Raw genomic sequence first — 18647 nt, forward strand, 5'->3', positions numbered from 1 at the left:
TTTGAGGATACAACTTTGCTGGCGCGGTTATGATTCGTCTATTCGAAATTTCCCTTTGTTGCTTGATTAATGACTGCTCGCGATACCGTGTTTCGACGGTTACTTGCTCGAACTTCCAATATTCTACAAACTTTCACGGTTTTCCTTTGGAATTGCGAACAATTCCAAACAGTAAGAGCCGAACTTTTCCACCAGTTTGCTCTCTCCATTAATCCAGTTCAAGAGTTCTTATAAGAGTTTTGACAGATGACGCTTACCGGCTTCATTGTTTATCCAGGCGAATCATTCGAACAATCGATTCCAATTGAATATTTGAGAGAATTGTTGGGAGAGGAGACCGGCGGCTTTGTACTTCTTTTCCAGAACACAACAGATTTGATAATATCATTCTCATATGACAAATGCATCAATGCAGTTTCGTATTTGATTGATGATGCATTCAACTGCAACTGTAAGCGCTGTCGTATTGTAGGTTCGTTACGGAGGTGTCAATATAATCCATCAATCGGTGAGTATTTAATGGTTAAATAGAGAATCAATGGTAATGATGATCTCAAACCTGTTCATGAGACGACATATGCTTACTTGGGAAAACAAGTGTTTCGAAAAAAATATATAATGGCACAGTGACCAGAATCTTTATGCTATTCGAGAAGCTTTAAATTTCAACAATTTGGTTACTCTAAATGCTGATGTCAAGGAAATGTAGATACGCTAAGTAAAGTAATACTGGAAATAATTCTCAGAAAATGGCTATTTTCCAGCACTATTGAAAAGACACTGAATTGCAGGTTGTTTCCTGCTTACGGAACAAAACTTCAGAGGGTGTTTCCTTAGCAATAAGGCGCTTATTTAGTCTTAGCTAGATAGAAATTATTGGGTCCAGTGGAGTCTCAGTGCACACGAGAGCCAACAATATTGGGAAAAAAAGTATACCACTGACTTGTTGTTTTTTTCATATCTAACTTCGTTTTCGAGAAAAAAAATTAAGCCACTTTCCATATCATGAATACTTGCTTTGAAGATCAGCTGACAGTGAGACAGTGATAGTGTTGTCATATCAGTGAAAGTTAGAGTTGTCAATCATCAGTGATTCCACCATGAATACTTTTACTAACACTATAAGGGCTGTCATGCACTTCATTTATTATGGATAAGCAAATGGAAATCCAAAAAAAGCACGGATAATTTAGCAGGAGAGATATCTTGACATAGTATTTCCATGTGCTGAAACATTTAGAACGCTTCATGTAAGATTATGTGAAATTGGAAGTTTCAATGAAAATGCAGGTGGTGGAAGACCAGAAACTGTAACAACACCTGAACTAGCTGAAGCTATACTTGATGCGATGAAAGAATATCTTTCAAATAGTACCAGGAAGATTGCATTGCAGTTGGATGTCAGCCCAAAAACCATATGAACAGTTCAGCGAGTCCGAACTCTACTGCCTCAGGATTCTTGTTTACCATGTGGTTAATTCATGTGATGGCACACAATAATTTTTTACCAAATATTTTATTTACGGACGAAGCAAATTCGTGAACTTCCACAATGACCATTTTTGGGCCGACGAAAATCCCTAATTTATCAGAAAAATTCATTTTCAGCAACAATTTTCATTGGAAGTTTGGGTAGTAATGATTGGGGACTACCTAATTGACCTATTTTTCTACCAGCAAGATTAACTAACAGGTGAATCCTACACGGATTGACTCATTTTGTTAGAAGAAGTCCCTCATCGCTGAATTTTCCAGGATTGACTCACTTCAAGGCGTTTATTCACTCTTCGAAGCTTGATATCAAACAGATGTTGGACTACACTAGGGATGAACTACGATGACTAACAGGCCTTCTTACAGGTCACTGTCATTTGAATCATTATATGCAGAGACTTGGACTGTCGGAAGACAGTGTGTGTCGACTTTGTTTGGAAAATGATGAGTTCGGCAGAGCCGTACTCTTGCCATCTGACCTGAAAGACCACTCACCATACAAACTAATCGGCTTCGTTAACAAGCTGGGTTTATTTGGCTGAGTGTGAATAGGTGTGAGCCACAATAAACCCTCGCGGGTTGCGGTGACCTAACCTAATCCTAATCGCTGGATCGGAAGTGCAGGACCTCAAATTAACAGGCTCGCAGTCCTGTTATGAATCCTCTAGATTTCTATTTTTTGGATCATCTGGAGGGTCTTGTTTATAAAACTCCTGTAATAGATGTAAATGACTTCAGGAAGTGAATAATTGACAATTGCAATGTCATAAGGAATACACCAGGTATTTTTGAACGTGTCAGATAATCAATGACAAATCGATTGCAGTCGTGTATTTTATCAGAAGTTGGATATTTGTTCATTAACTTCAAGGTCGAAATTGTTTATCATTTACTTTTGATTTTTATTTTATGTTGTTCATAAATAGTTTTAAAAAGTGATTTTTTTTCTTTACAACAAACCTTGAAGTAAAAAAACACAAGCGACGAAAAAGTTGTATTTCAGTTTTCCAATCTAAAAAAAACTACAAAAAGTCAGAGGCGTGCTCTTTTTTCTCAATATTTTTGGCTGCGGTGCCCAATGAGACGCAACTGGACCTAATAGTTTCAATGTTATTCAGGCTAAATAAGCGCCTTATTACTTCAAATAACTGTAGAATTCCAAGTAAATTAATATGAGGATATTCATGATATTTCATAAATACCGTTTAAACTTCAAGGCCCTGTATCTCAGAAACGAAACAACTGCGGATATATTTTCAGAAGAGGTTTTTTCTTATAGCAACCTAACGAATCACTCTCTGAAGTTTCGTACGCTAGTTAGGAAACACCCTGTATATCCCTTTTCAGCTCACAGACAAGAGAAATGATGGGTAACTTAATTTAATAAACTTCATACGTCAAAACATTATTGGTATATTCTGATCAGGTTCATCGTTTCCTTAACTGGAGTTTTATCACAACACCAAACCATTATTTTTAACACCCCGACAAGTGTTTTTATAAGTAGACCTCCTTACTCAGTTTCCGAAGAAATCAATATTACAGATTTCTTTTTTTTTGCAAGAAAAATCTGAGGCTCTAAAATTTGCGTGTTACTTCATTGTGACTTGTGATTTGGAAATGCATGAATGCTATTGTTTCTGCTACTTGCTTTTTGCTAATTGATGATTCATACATAATATTTGCTAATCAAATTTCCATAAATTCACCTTAACTCGCATGCATTAGCCGCATGAATATTCAATTAAACAATTCCTTCCTATCACATTCTACATGGAAACTTACTGAGAGAAATATTGTTCTGCTTCTGATGGTCCACCTGCCCGCGCAGCGCCCTCAGCTTACGCAGCTTAAGCTCCTGCGCGTCAACGCGGTCGCGCAGCCGCCTCAGGCGCTCGCTTTCCGCCTGCACGCGCTGCTGCCGCTGCTCCTGTTCCTTGAGATAGCGCAGGCGCTGCTCTTTGGCGGCCAGCAGTTGGTGTTGCGACTCGATCTGCGCCTGCTGTCGGCACGCCATCTCGCGCAGCTCGCTCAGCGTCAACTGCACTCCGTCGGGTAGCTGAAAAAAACAAGGCTGATTAGTCAAAGAGAACTTTTTTGTCGCTGGCTGCAGGGTAATATATTTCCAGAATTCTCGCACGGTCTGTTTATTATGATTTTCTGGAAACTTGCAGGGTTATTGAAGGTGGAAGGAGGAAGTACCTAAAAATCCTCCACGGCAACCGGCAGTGGTTTATTGTGGATCACACCTGTTCAAACTCATCCAAACAACGTCAGCTCCATTATGGCGTTTCAATGAAGACGTGAAAAATCGACATTGATATCGCGTCGGCTAAAAAGGTTATAAGGGTCAAAATGTCACGAAAATCAGTTTTTCGCGAATATCTCACGACCTATGGCTCGGAAGTCAATAAAGGTCATTATGAAAAGTATTCCTTATACGATTATCTACAAAAATGTCGCTTGCATTTTCTGTAAAGTCATCCGTTTTCGGACTGAGAAAGCGAGTAGAATGCACTCACATAGGGTATTGTATACCGTATATATATATATAAGTCGTTAATTCTAATGCTTTTCATCAATGTAATTGAGTTTTATTAAAACATCTAACTTCTACTCGGGCGTAATACTACAATTATCGTTGGCGAAGACATAGATCTAGTGGTACTTCTCATAGCAAGCACACAAATGCTTGATCAACCTTCATCCATTTTTTTTAAGAAACCAGGGAAAAACAATGTTGAACAAAAATATACTCGACTGAGAGCCTCAACAAGTATCAACACTGCAAGAAAAATATTCTGTTTCTACTGGATGTGACACAACTTTTTGGGAAAGGAAAAATTAAAGTCATGAAGATGTTTGAAAAAAGACCCGATTTACACAATTCTGCAGGAATATTTTAACAAGAAAATTGCGCTCGAGATGCCCTTGTCAATGCTGGAATACATTTTCTACTAGCAATCTACGGTTCTCCAAAATTAGAAAATTCAATTGACAATTACAGATATTGCAGCTTTGCTAAACTAACAAGACAAAGCACTGCTGTGAAATTTCAATTATTACCACCCACTTCTTCAGCAGCTCAACAGCATATTCATCGAGTCTATTATCAAATACAAACCTGGCTAGAAAAGAAATTGATCCAGAACAGTGGGGTTGGGAGTTGAAAAATAATATATTACAACCAATAACACCTTCATTGCCACTAGCACCCGATGATCTACTAAACACAATCATTTGTAATTGTACAGAAGGTTGTGGCGGCAAATGTGGATGTAAAAAAATTGGATTGAGATGTTCTAAAGCTTGTGAACATTGTCGTGGTCAGTCATGCTTAAACGCAGAGTCCACTAGTGAAGAAAAAGATGAAGATGTTGATTTAAATACAGCAATAAGTCCACTCGATGTTTTGTCAGCAACTTTTGATGAAGTTGAAATTGAGGACATCGACGACGAATGAATATAAAAGAAAATTATATACAAAAATTTTTTGCCTATTTTTCAATGTACAAATAAAAAATTATTGAGCATAAAATGAAAAAAACCTTTTATTACAGTTCATAGATTATGCCTACGGGGGAAACCATGTAAAAAAAACGCGCCTTGCATTTTACCTCAAAGGTGGTGCAGAAACGAATGCATCATCATAATGTAGTTGCTTTCTCAGCGCTCTAGTCCGAAAACGGTTGACTTTACAGAAAAATGACATTTTTTGTAGATAATCGTATGAGGAATAATTTGTATAATGACCTTCATTGACCCCCGAGCCGTAGGTCGCGAGATATTCCCGAAAAACTGATTATCGTGATCTCAAATGACTGGACTTTATGTTTGAGAAAATGATTTATTCAGTGGCAGAGAACGTAGAGAGTATTTGATCTACAGTGTCAATATCTTTCGAACAGAGACGACACTGTCTTCCAACAGTCCAAGTCTCAACGTATGATGACTGAGATAACAGGGACTTGTTAATAGAACTGATAGACAACGTGAGTCATCCGTGCTATAGTCCAAATATCTGCTGGTACAAAGTTTCAAAGCAATGGTCAAATTCCGGTAGGTCTGGAATCCTTCTGGCAGTCTAGGTGATTAGGGTTTGAAAGGCAAAATCTAAAGCAATGCCAATGACATGTACTTGTCCGATGAAATAGTTTGCAGTCAACAGTTTAATTGCCTTCCAGGCCCGTGTGAGTTGTAATCCAGACCATATACAATTTCTTGAGTATTCTTATTAAAATGGTCTTTTTTATCAGTTCACTACCAATTTCGATATTGCTTGATAAGAGCCCATTGCTTTTTAGTATCGAAGGGGTAGTGGGCTATTGTGACCAGTACGACAACTCCTTGTCAGGTTTAGCCATGGTTTGTATTTTAGCTACTAGAGCGAGAACCGTTGTATGAGATTAGAGTGACTTTTGTTGTATGAATCATTCTAATAGCAGATGATTTTTGTAAGGGAGTCCTTTTCCCTAAAGTTGATTTTTATGATCATTACCAGAAAGAACAAGAGAGCTTGAATCTTTTGTGATTATGATAATATAGAAGTGATCTATTATAAGTCAGGTGTTGAGGAATCGTATCATGAAGTTTATTTGGAGGGAAGTGAATAAAAGAAAATAATCGTTTTTTCTGTAGAAGACGTCATACTGACGAGCGGTATGATTCTTGCATACCTGATAACAGAATATACTGGTAAAATCGATAATTTCATGATTTGAAACAAGTTGGAACATTTTATGTTTTTTACTTCTTAACAATTTCGAAATTATTGAAGTTTTTCATAACTTCGATATCTTTTTCATGTTTCAAAAAGTCGCAAACTGTTTTTCAGGAGGGTTTGATTTTCACTCTGTAGATTGTATTTTACAATCAGAGATAAAAAAATTACTTCTATATTTTCTGGAGATCAACTCTGAATGTTTTATTCTCGAAAAGTTACAAAAAAATGTCTCTGTCAATGAAATCAATATTTAATAAGTCTCACCTTAATTGGTCCTACAAAAGTGAGTTTCTTTGTGGAAAAATGCTTTTCTTAAATCGACCAAATAGTAGTTCCTGTGCAAATACTTTTTTGTTGATTAGTTTTTTGCGTGTTTTACGTCTTTCGGGGTATACGAAAGCGCTTTACTGTAATTTCAAAGAACCTTTTGAAATGGCGAAGTTTCTAATCAGTTTTTGAACTTCACGAACTTGTTAGTAGTTATTCTTGTCGTTGTCGACGCTTTACGGACAACGGAGTAGTTTCCTTAATTTCCTGCAGACTTCACGAGTTATACAGAAGCAAATGATATGAGTTTCTCGTGCTGACTCACTTGAATTGCAAAATACTGCTTCTACTGCGAAAATTTCATATAGAGTTTCAAACGGCATGGGCTTTGTTAAATTCTAATTCATTCGCATTGTGGTCATAGTGATTATTCAACAATTCGATCACATACAAATAGTTCCAATAAATCTGCCGCCTCTGATATATCGAAATTCTTAAACTGATTCAAGCTCATGCCAGTTTGATTTTCCCCCAAATTCATATGTAAATTTCAATCTCAAACTTTCAGTTTCCTTACTGTATAAGGCTCCCATTTCTATTCGAATACACTTCCAGACAGTGAGTTTGTTATGCAAAATTTGCTGACGATGAGGACTTATATTTCATGTGAAGAATATGGTAACTCTCCACTTCCAATAAACCGACAAAGAACGGAAAAGTTCAGCAAACAAAAAAGAATTTCAAAAACCAAATTTTTGCAGTGATTCGTGTTGGTTTCAGAGACAAAACTTCAGATTGCAAAATAACGATGATCTCATTGCAACTGTTCAAGATAATATTTATGTTGACTTACTTAATAAACCCTCATCATTGTCTAATATTTTTTTTTATAAGTATCGTTATTGAAAATTAAGAATTAAATGTACGCTGTCCGTTCAAAAAGTAAGGTGGATTTTTTCTCAAAAATATTGATTTATTCAATTTGTCCTTTTCAAAATAGTTCAAATATAATACACTTGTATAGTCGAGGTAAACGATATTGTGCACATTTAACGTTGGCGGCACTTTCAAAGGTCAAAAAACCAATACATAGAAATGAACCGGCTGCTAACTAGTCCACGTGAACTGTAGAATTTTCGGTTCGTATTGGATAATTTTTACTAACCAAGTTTTATGATTGGCTGAAGAGTTATGAAATTAAATTTGACGTCATGTTACGGTGACGAATAGAAATCGGGAAATGCGAGGATGGTTAACGCCGTCGTGTTCAGTTTAGGAACTGATCGCGGTTTGAGAGTTGAAATACGATATCGGTGCAGTCATAATTACTTGAAATGTTTGTTATCTGTTCAAAATGTGGCGTCCTTGGACAAGTAATAACGAGTGTGATAACAATACAGACTTTTTCCAGTGTAGTGATTCCAATGGCGATGGAGAACAATGCGAAAAAGAGATACTAGTGAATAAGATGCATTTGAATATTGAATCACAGAGAGTATGTTTCAATGTATATAAGAATCTACATCTGATACAGGATTACCAAAACCTTTAGATTAAATGTTCATCTAATAAAAAAAACAATATACGACTGTTACAGAAGCAATAAGATTCCTACAACTGAAATCATATGGAAGAAATTGAATACGTCCGGCCATAACGTGAGCTGCTGTGACAAAACTCTTCAGAATTGTACAAAGAAACTAGGAAATAGTAAAAAAACGTCAAGCAGCTATGTCATACTTAGAACAAATAACTAAATATAGAAAAGAACAACGGCAAATTTTCTATTTGGACGAAATTTGGTATGACACTCACGAAACAGACGAAAGGGTGGACTGATGGTTCGAGAATGTGTAAGCCTAACATGCCTGCAAACAAAGAATCGCGACTCATCATTGTGCATTGCGGAGGAAGTAAAGGATGAGTTCCGAATTCTTTGAAATTATGTGGAAAAAAACTTGGGGACTGCAATGTTGACTATCTTAAGAATATGGAAGTTAATATTTCCGTGCAAATATGGATCGCCGTTGACGTAATTCAACAATTCCTGAGCGATGCTCAGTTTTTTTGTTCAAAATTCAGCAATTTTGGAACGAACTTCGCTGCCACACGCTTCATGCCTAAAATTAACGAAAAAATTGTATGGCATGAGCCAACCGATATGCCAACATCCTTAGCAACTTCTCTAATAATGATTCGACGATTCTCCATAACAACTTTACTCACTTTCTCAACATGTTCATCAGCTTTTGATGTACTGAGGCGTCCAGCACATCGACATTCACGTTTTCTTGACCTTCTTTAAAGAGTTGGTAACACTTGTCAACATTTTTCTGAATCAGACTACAATCACCGTATGATACTGTCAACATTTCGACTATTTTGGTATTCTTGGTAACAGCCTTCCAAACAGTTTCACAAAAAATATGAATCCAAACTATGTTAGAATACCTAAGAAAATATCTAAGAATTGTACAAATGGAAAGAATGATATTGTTACAAGCGGGCGAGTACGCCCCTGTGTATATTCATAATAATGTCGAAAGTGGGATGAAATATTGAAAACTGTTTTATTCAATAAGTTCTGAAGCCTAACGAGCTTGAAGAACAGTCTTCGCTCCGAGCAAGTCTGCTCTGAAATTAAGCGAATACACAATAACTGAAACAGACCAAGAACTTGGAATATTAGTAGAGATGACTGCCAACAAGAAATCGGGAAAGATATACATGGTGCCTCTTAACGACATGCTAATATTTACACAGTTCGTCTCTGAGTCTGTTTTAATAAAACATTCTCATAAATACATGTCTTCAAGGTTTCAACTTAGAAATAGAGGTTGCTCGAGTTCACAAAAAGGATTGCTTTCATGACAAAAGATATTTTTGTATAATATACTTCATTTTTGCATTTGCGTTCGTATCGTATTTTCATCGAATCATTTAAAAGAAATTGTGGAATTGGCCGCGGTGGTAGTGCGTCCGACTCACGATCGGAAGACCGTGAGTTCGATTCCAACCTCGACCAGATATTTTTCTAAAGAGAATTTATCTGGTTGAAGCTGGGATGATTCTGCAACCGTGTTAGGAGTCACACGTTAAAAGGTAAGACCCCGTTAGTCCGTTAGAAGTTTCTCAACTTCTGAGAGTTGTCGTTCGTATGGTGGCGACAGCTGATTAACGGAAAAACAGATACATCACTGCTTTTCATCGATGTAAAAATCATTTATAGAATCCTCTTCCCTCTGACCTGTTAGCTTGTTTGTCGTCTGGCCTACGATTTTCGAATAAAAAATTGAATTTATTCATCTGCACATTTTTGAAAATGGCTATTACCATATATTTAAAACGTGTCTAGCGACACGTAAGACATTGATTTATTTGGTGAACATAAACGTTTTGACAGTTGCTATCCTAGTCTATATCAAAGAGCCAAACTAGAGAGAGGAGTTATTTGACAGAGATTAACGGTTACGTGATTGATCAGTGGCGTACAGTGACGAATTGATGAAGTGAAACATGGTGTGATAATTTGTGAGATACTGTTTTATTTGGAAAGTGAAATCACGTTGTTATTTTTGTATGATCTCTGGAGATTATTTTTTCATTATGTCTAATGTTGGTCAGAATATTTGTTCATTATGAAAAAATGTTAACTATAATACTTCAGTTGTTCTGAGAAAACAGGTAAACATCGCCGCCGGTAAACTTGTCAATTCAACACTACAGTATTTAAGTTGACGAAAACATGTATTTTGAAACTTGAGTTTACGTAGCTCTGTAGAAAAAATAACATCATGTCTTTTTGAGGTTATATTTGTTACTCACGTTCAAACTCATTTTGTTGAAGTACAGTTCATATATTCATATATTGGAGTTGTCATAACATCAAACATACATAAAATCTGGGAGATAAAGAAGAAAATTAATCGAAAACTGATCAATGTTGACATTTGTTTTTTTTCCCGAATAATTGGAAATAAGCACGATACTAAGTGACAGTTTGGCGTCAATAAACTTCATATATTGTTTTGGTTGATTTCCAGGTTTTGCCGTGGTCTTCTTTGGTTACAATCTCCAAACTTTTCAACTGCAACTGCGACAGTCATCTTCAGTCGCATGGTCAAGGTACTCCATATCAACTGAAACTGAAGCTCTCATTTCTGCCGTATCATTTATAGTGCTGATTTGCTCCACATGAATGACTTCCATCTGGTAATTCAAATACCAAAAATATAAGTCCATTAGGCCGCAATGTTTGTAAACTAAAAGAACTCATTCTAGCGAAATTATGTTTAGTCATGAAATTCAATGAATATTTGAATCACAATAATGGCAAATGTAACTTGGTAGTCTGGTATGACAAAAGTAACCTTATCGCTATTTTCCGAATATCCTTGAGAGATTAACGGAAACAAATACTTGAAGCCATAAGTATGTATTTTTCTAATTCTTTCTTCTATTTGTCGATGAAGATCTGCCCATACCTTTGATAACCAGTTTTGGTTGATGATATTGATAAAACCGTGTTGCTTATTTCTTCAACAGTGAATGTTTCACAAAACCGTGTCAGAGTGCGATAATAATTAGTCCCAAAATAATTTCTCTTGCAGCACGCAGTATCACTGCGTGTAATACTAGTCGATCAGACTTTCTCAACCAAATTGTGTGTAACAGAAGCTCAAAAAGCCAACAAAAATATAGCATATATATATTTGGTGTTGGTTGTCACACGTGACTACCAACTCCCGTGAGGTGGAGAGACAACCAGCTCCAAAACAAATTTCAAAACATAACCTAAAATAACTCTGAATCAATATATATTCATAGAAAAGAATAGTGATATCATAAACAACAGATGTTACATCAAAAATACATGAAATGATATGTTATAATATACGGAAAATTCCAATATAATCATGAGACAACACAAATGCACAAAAATTTACTTTGGCCGTCCCAAAATGTACGAATCTCCGTCAGACAGTATAAGAGTGAACTGAAATGATGTTAGGATGGAGATATTGCTCTCGTGATCTTTCGATTCTGTACGATAAACTTTTTCATTCGTTCAATTTTCCAATATGACCGCTGTGACAACCCGGTCTCCCGTACAGTGCGCATCTGTATCTGTAGAGGTAGGGAGGGTGAGTGTAGGCCCACAGCAATTAGGCTACATGTGACCCATTGTACATCCTCCCAAGGAGTTGTCCTCCTAGGTCATCTTCCATCATGTCTTTTCCAGGAAGGTGAACAGGTCTCTGAGAGACATCTCCTTTACATCGGCAGGTGTAGGCCTAGACTCGCCGCACATACACTCTTTTATTGACGATAAATCCGGACATTCGCCTAGGACATGCCTGACAGTTTCATCTTCCTGTTCACACATCCTGCATAGAGGTGTGTGTGTGTGTGCAGGTGTTTCCTTAGTTGACAGTGGCCAGTCAGAAATCCTAGATATTTCTTCAGCGCCAGCTTACCAGGGTCGCCAAGAGTGATCCTGTTAAGATTGCATCCTTTGATTTCATCCCATCTCTTTGGGGATTGACCATGGGTGCACTGGGTCCTACAATTCTTAGTCCAGCCGCTTCCTTGGCAAAAGAGTCGGCAATGTGATTACCTTCACCCCTGTTGTGTCCTTTATTCCACCTCAAGATAATGTTATTATCTACCGAGGCTTTGGCTAAATCTTGGTGACACTCTAGTACTAGCCCTGAGGTAACACGTTGTCTGTTCAAGGCTAATAGGGCTTGTCTGCTATCAGTGCAGATTGTTATGTTTTTGCCAGAAATTCTTTTCCTGGTTATTTCTTTTGTGGCGATTGAGATACCAGCCAGTTCTGTTTGAACCACGTTGGTATCTTTTCCCATTTCCCACTTAATCTTTAGGTTTAGTGATCTGGAGTATACTTCACATCCTGAGCCTTCTTTGGTTTTTGTGCCGTCTGTTTATATGCGTGTTGCATTTGTAGCATCTGACTCTGTGTTCTGTTTTATTTGTATTTTGTAGAGTTTATTAAACACAAACCTGGGTTCAATTGCATCCCTGGTTGCCTGCAGCAGAGGTTGCGCAGTAAGCGCTTCTCGCCATAGGCTTAGCCTCAATTGACCCATTCCTACTTCGAGGTTTACTCCAGCCATGCGCAATGGTAACATGGCCATTAACGCAACCTCCTTAACGTACAGGTCCAGAGGGGTTAGACCAGTACAGTGCACATTTCACCAAGTAGACTCCTGAAGACTTATATGATGAAAAGAGTATTGTAGTTCTGGTGTATGTGAACATTGCTTGTATTGAGACGGCATAAGGCTGAAACTCATATTCGATTTCAGGACTATGAAAATATACATTTTTGAGAGGTATAATATGTCACCATCGAAAGTTTATAATTGCAATATATTGACGTATTCGAGTTCGCCTTTGGGACACAACTGTGCGACACAACTAGAACCTTTCTAACAGCTAACGCGAAGAGCTAATAATAATAAACAGAATGCATCAAGCATAATCCGGTATTAAATCCGTTTGCATATTCGAATAATCCTAATTCGATTTCCATGTCGCAATTCTCAATTCCCTAATCCTGTTGGAACAATTTGGAAAATTTTAAATTTTTTCGATTCATTCGGGAGAGCGGCGGTAAATGGGAAAAACATTTCAATGCATGGGATTTTTATTTCCTTTCACGAGCTGTAACTAGCTAATCCCACTAAATATCATGAAATGCTATTCATAAATTTTTTGTAATCCGATTTTAGAAGAACATTTACGCTTTCAAAAAATTCTTTTATACAATAAATACAACATAACCAGAGCCGGACTGACATCAGAATTTCGTAAATGGGAGTAGCTTAAAGTGTTACAAATCCTATGCTATATTTGATAAAATGTTTCTTTAAGAGGTTTACAGGTTGTTAATGATTTTATTAGTCCAGATTCAGAATTTGATGAAAAGTTTGTGGAGACTTAACCTAATGTAGAAAGATTACTGAAAGATGGAAACCAATCACTGAATTTTAGCATTTTGGTTGAGGAAAGTATAAAGTATAGAAAACATAAACATTGAAAAACATTTTGACTTCTATTCTGACTGTATTTAATTTAAATTGTCAATGAGACAGCATATCAAAACAATATGCTGAACATGAAAGGTCCTTCAGACTAGGTGATTCGACATTTTCCAATCATGCGTACCCATATTGTCACAGTTAAACGAAATTCAAGTAATGAAGGCATTAAGGACCGCCTATTACCTACTATAGTTGTATAGGTATATAAGGGTGTATATTGATAATTATTTCAGCTTATTGTATTTGTTTACAAATACAATAAGCTTTTACGATGAAACTTTCGTGAAAGTACTTCAAAATTTCAAATTTTGTTTACAAAGTTTTTTGATTAACTTCAAGAATTTTACTGAAATTTTTACTTTTCGAAATTTTCATTTTCATGAATAAGAATTTGTTACGATTATGACAAACTCATCTTATATGACTGTAGTAATCCCTACTGTTCCTTATCTTAGTTGTCTGGTGCAAGGAATGTAATAACCTGTATTTAGTTTCACTGTTAATAGTAAATAGTAGAATAGTTAGTTTTTTGGGGTTAGATGAAAGAGCAATCTCTGCTGTAATCTATCATTGCAGAGATTGAATCCTGCCTTTTGTTTGTTTTTTTTCAGGATCAATAATAAAATCCTTATTATTATTATCACTATTAAATCTACGGGATAGTTTCAATAAATGTGACACAACAGAGATAAAAAGTAAAGATTTAGCTGTAGTTACAAACAAGAAACACTTAAAAACGTTTTCACGCAAATAGAATTAAATATCTACTGTGTTTAGGTTGTGATATGGTACTTTAGAGGAATTATTTTGGATAAAATCCTTAATTAATATTCTCCTTCTGACAAACCATAACCAGTCCGGCCCTGAACACGATGCATTCGGAATTGTTATTCTGTGAAAAAGCGGCACTAAATACCTTTCGTAGTAAATCACTAACCTCACACTATGTGGAATTAACGCGGTATTTTTGTGAATAGGTCAGGTGTGTTTTTTACGTTCCGGTGAATTTTACGAGTAATATTGAAAAGAATTTTTTGATAGAGACGTCGGCTTTCAGGATTATGAAGTACTCTGGCCGTGGTATAAAATCATCACATCTGACGGGGTTACGAATGTGGGAAAGTTAAGTGCTAATATCAGGTGCTTCAGAAGTAATAACGTAGGTGGAGGGGTTTAATTTTAGAAGCAGCAAGTTCAATGAGGTCCAGAGAGAAAATCTGAAAAATAAGTTACTCATGGTTGACTTACTGACGCTCATTGAAGCGCCCAAATACTGGCAATTAAACAAGTACTTTACGTGTCATGGAAATATAATTGACTTTCTTGATATAATAGACTGATCCTTCAAAAGCCTTGCATAGAGGCGAAATTGACGTGAATTTAACGTTTACAAAATGTGTTCAAAGAAGTTTGAACATGCTTTATTCTCATCGTCATTTATTATCAATAAGATTAAAAATAAAATTAACAAATGCGCTTGTGTTGAGTCATTTTACATTCTGTGATATTGTGTATGGTTCGTGTCTATATAAAAATATAAATAAATTTTTAGAATTGAAAGAATTCAAAAATCATGTCTTAGGTGTCTAAATGTGGTATAAGAAAATATGACAGAATTTCATATAAACTTAAGGAAACCAATTGGTTTTACAATCGGTTACCCTCTTCCATAAAATATTAATTAACTAATGCCCATCATATTTGTATAACAAAATAAGATTTCGTGGCAATGTACATACTTTAAATTTGAGGTTAAAAGGATTACTTTCTCCTCCGCCCCATCGAACCACTCTATATCGATGATCCTCCAGTTATAATAAATATAGTTTGCATAATAATATTCCACAAAAATATAAAGTTAGTAAAGTTTGCTTATTTAAGTGCTGTTACAAAAAATATCTCAATCATAGATTTTATACTTCTGAAAAATTTTCAGTAATAACATTTAACATCTTTTCTCTCCCTCTTCCCTATCTCTTCTTCCTCTTTTTTTCTCTTCTTTCTCCTTTGTTTTTTCTCTAGTTTAGTTTTCTTTTCATCAAGGCTAGATCTGAGATCAACAGTACCCTTCCGGTACATGTTGTTTCTAGCCTCATTTGTAGTTTTTTTAATTATTTTCATAGATTGAATAATTCTTGTATTTATATGTGATAAGGAACTACAAATAAATATTATTATTATTAATATTTCTCTGAAAATAAGGTGATTATCATCAACAGATTTTCAGATTGTGGAAGATGAGTTCCGGAAAAGGAGAATGAAAAGTTTGATTTCTACACAAGAATTACTTTTGTACAATTTACAACGGCAACAATCGAAATTTTCATTCGAGAATTATATAATTGACTCGAAAATCGTCAATAGATTATCAAGATACAAAAATTATGGTATATAAATCCATAATCTAACTCCATTTTGACTACTGTGCATCTATTTTATTCTCTTTCAGTTTGAACAAACTGAACAAATACAAAAACTACAAAATCGGGGAATGAAAATAATGTTAAAATCTCTACCATGTTATCTGCTTTACAATGGCTCTCAGTATCCCAAAGATTGTTCCTATTTTTCCATGGTTTTCATTTATAAAATATTGAATGAGAAAGCTCTGTTCAAAGTAAATGCCGCGCGAGGTCACTTTGGACCAAAAAACAAAAACATCTTGATAATTCTGAGCAGTGTTTGGCCATGTTAAATATGAAAACCTGAATTTTTGCATCGATATGTAACATAGATCCATCACTTCACTCTGGAATCAAAACGATCCTCATTTCAGTGGAGAGCAACTGGTGAACCTTGTCCAAAGCGCTCGAAAGCATAAACATCACCTGGAAAGGTTATGACCTCGGTATTTTGGGATGTGCTTGGTGTAATACCCATCGACTATCTTGAGAAGGGAAATACCATCAAAAGGGAATATTATATAGCTTCATTGGAGCGTTTGAAGGCCGAAATAGCGAAAAAACACCTCATTTGAAGAAAAATAAAGTGTTGCTTCATCAAGACAATGTATAGTGTCAGGAATAATGAAAACCATGGCAGAATTGCATGACATGGGCTTCGAATTGCTCCCACATATACCATATTCGCCAGATTTGGCTCCCAGTGACTCCTGTCTGTTCGCAGACCTCAGAAAAATGTTCCCCGGTAGGAAATTTCGCTCGAATGAAAAGGTTATTGCTGAAATTCAGGCCTGTTTTGAGGCAAAAGATAAATTGTTCTACAAATGTTCTATTAAAATATAAGAGCAGCGCTGAAATGATTTTGTGGATCTTGATGGAGATTACGTTGACGAATAAAGCCAATTTTGAAAAAAAAACGCCTTTTCTCTCTTAGGCCCGGGACTTTTTCAGCCCATCAGGTATTGAACTAAAGAAAACACTGCAGGAAACGGTGCTAATAGTTGGAGTACTGAAATATTTCTTTCACAATTTTAAAGCTGTCATTCACACTTATGGGTTGGTTCAAAGAAAGGAAATGAATGAAATGGGCAAATTATCCCACCAAATTGAATGCACTTTGATATTTTCGTCTACTCATCTTCTTTTCTGTTTTGTGCAGTTTCTCAACTTAGAGGCGTCAGAAAGATATTCTCTCCAGTAATTGTCGTATAAAAGCTTGCGAATACGGCTCCTACTCATTTGAGATCTCACATTCATAGAGATTAAACTGCAGATAGCCGTAAATCAATATCAACTTTATTCGGCAAATGGGACTCTTCCCATAAAAGGAGTAATCTCTTTTACGCTCCTCGTATTCCATAAAAACGTCAGTTTGATTCTTTTATTTCCTATATATATGCTGCTATATTCGTGAAGGACTTGTTGGAGAGCTATTATCTTCTTGTGGTTTTTATCGGTTGGGGAACATACAGGTTTCAGATTGTCTGCGGCTGCATGATATCTTGTGTTTCGTTTCCACAAGTGCATAAAACTAGTTGCAGTAGAAATGTTCATCTCGCATTTCATGCACTGTGTACATTTTCTCTGCATTTTCCGAACTATTGGGATTTGGTATGGAATATTCAAGGCTCAAAAAAATGAAACCATGAGTGAGGTCTTCAAATTATGGACAGTTTCGTGAGTCAGCGGAAATCTACATTGGACATTCATTAGCCTCATCAGTAAGGTTTGGCCCCTTTTGGGATTTGTCTTTCCGAATACCACAAAGAACTGGCCAATTGAGATTATCACAATTCCTTTGCGATAAAATGGAGATGGAGACGAAAATATTTGATACCTTTACAGGCATCCACGGCTGCTGAAGCCACGATTAGAGGAAACGAGCTGGTCGAACCATAGTCGAATTTAACTTGCAGTACTCAATGTTTCGTCTGTCTCTGCGGCAGACATCATCAGTAGTTTGTGCGTTGCCTGCGAGAACGAAGGTTAAGTCTCAGCAAAGACCCAATCTCAGTCGTATGAAGCTACATATATACACAGAAGTTTCTTTCACAAACTGGAATGAAAAAGTAAAATAAGAGCTTCGTTTCGTGATGTTATCACATGGTGATGAGTGTCTTGTCTAGATATTTTGAGATAGTAATAGTGTTTCATGTTAATGCTATTCTACAGGGTCGCTGATAAGTATGGAAACGGTCGATTATTTTTTAAAGTAAGCTAGCTAGCAAAAATCTTAAGGGTTTTTCAAACTCTATCACAATCCAGCCAGCAAAATTGTTTTATAATTTCATGGTGCTGCAATAGTTTTATTTTGTTGGTATTTTATATTCATTTCCAAAATGCTAATTGACTATATTAGACGAGCCGTGAATATAATACAGTTGTAGGTAATGAAAGTGTTTTATAAATTTGTCATAAAAAATGTTATATTATAAAATTATAAATACGTTATAGAGTCACGAAACTATCACAGAAACGTTTTTACAACTAACTTGTAAAACTTATTTTCCTATAAAAGTACATAGTTTCAAAGAAGTTTTACAGCACTTTTCTGTGAAGGTTTTATACTCTTTATAAAACTATTTTAGGATTATTTTATAACTGCTTCCTGTGGCTTTAATGAAATTATTTTATTGGAATTCTTCCAAACACAATTTTGTTCTCATTACCATATTGTCACCTTAATTATAATTT

The 18647-nt window shown here is 35.9% G+C and overlaps 1 protein-coding gene across 8 annotated transcripts in view; it reads right to left on the bottom strand.

Moving 5' to 3' along the window:
* Positions 1 to 18647, bottom strand: part of ASPP (Ankyrin-repeat, SH3-domain, and Proline-rich-region containing Protein) — a 645170-nt gene that overhangs the window by 20236 nt on the left and 606287 nt on the right. For all 8 annotated transcript variants that reach the window (XM_074183284.1, XM_074183285.1, XM_023158287.2 and 5 more), the window contains one exon: positions 3280 to 3553. In XM_074183284.1, the coding sequence (XP_074039385.1) occupies positions 3280 to 3553 (274 nt within the window). The remainder of the gene's footprint in view (positions 1 to 3279; positions 3554 to 18647) is intronic.

Source organism: Leptinotarsa decemlineata, unplaced genomic scaffold (assembly GCF_025532065.1).
Source record: "Leptinotarsa decemlineata unplaced genomic scaffold, Ldec_3_MD MMD2_tig00026336_RagTag_RagTag, whole genome shotgun sequence".
NCBI classification, from domain to species: Eukaryota; Metazoa; Arthropoda; class Insecta; order Coleoptera; family Chrysomelidae; genus Leptinotarsa; species Leptinotarsa decemlineata.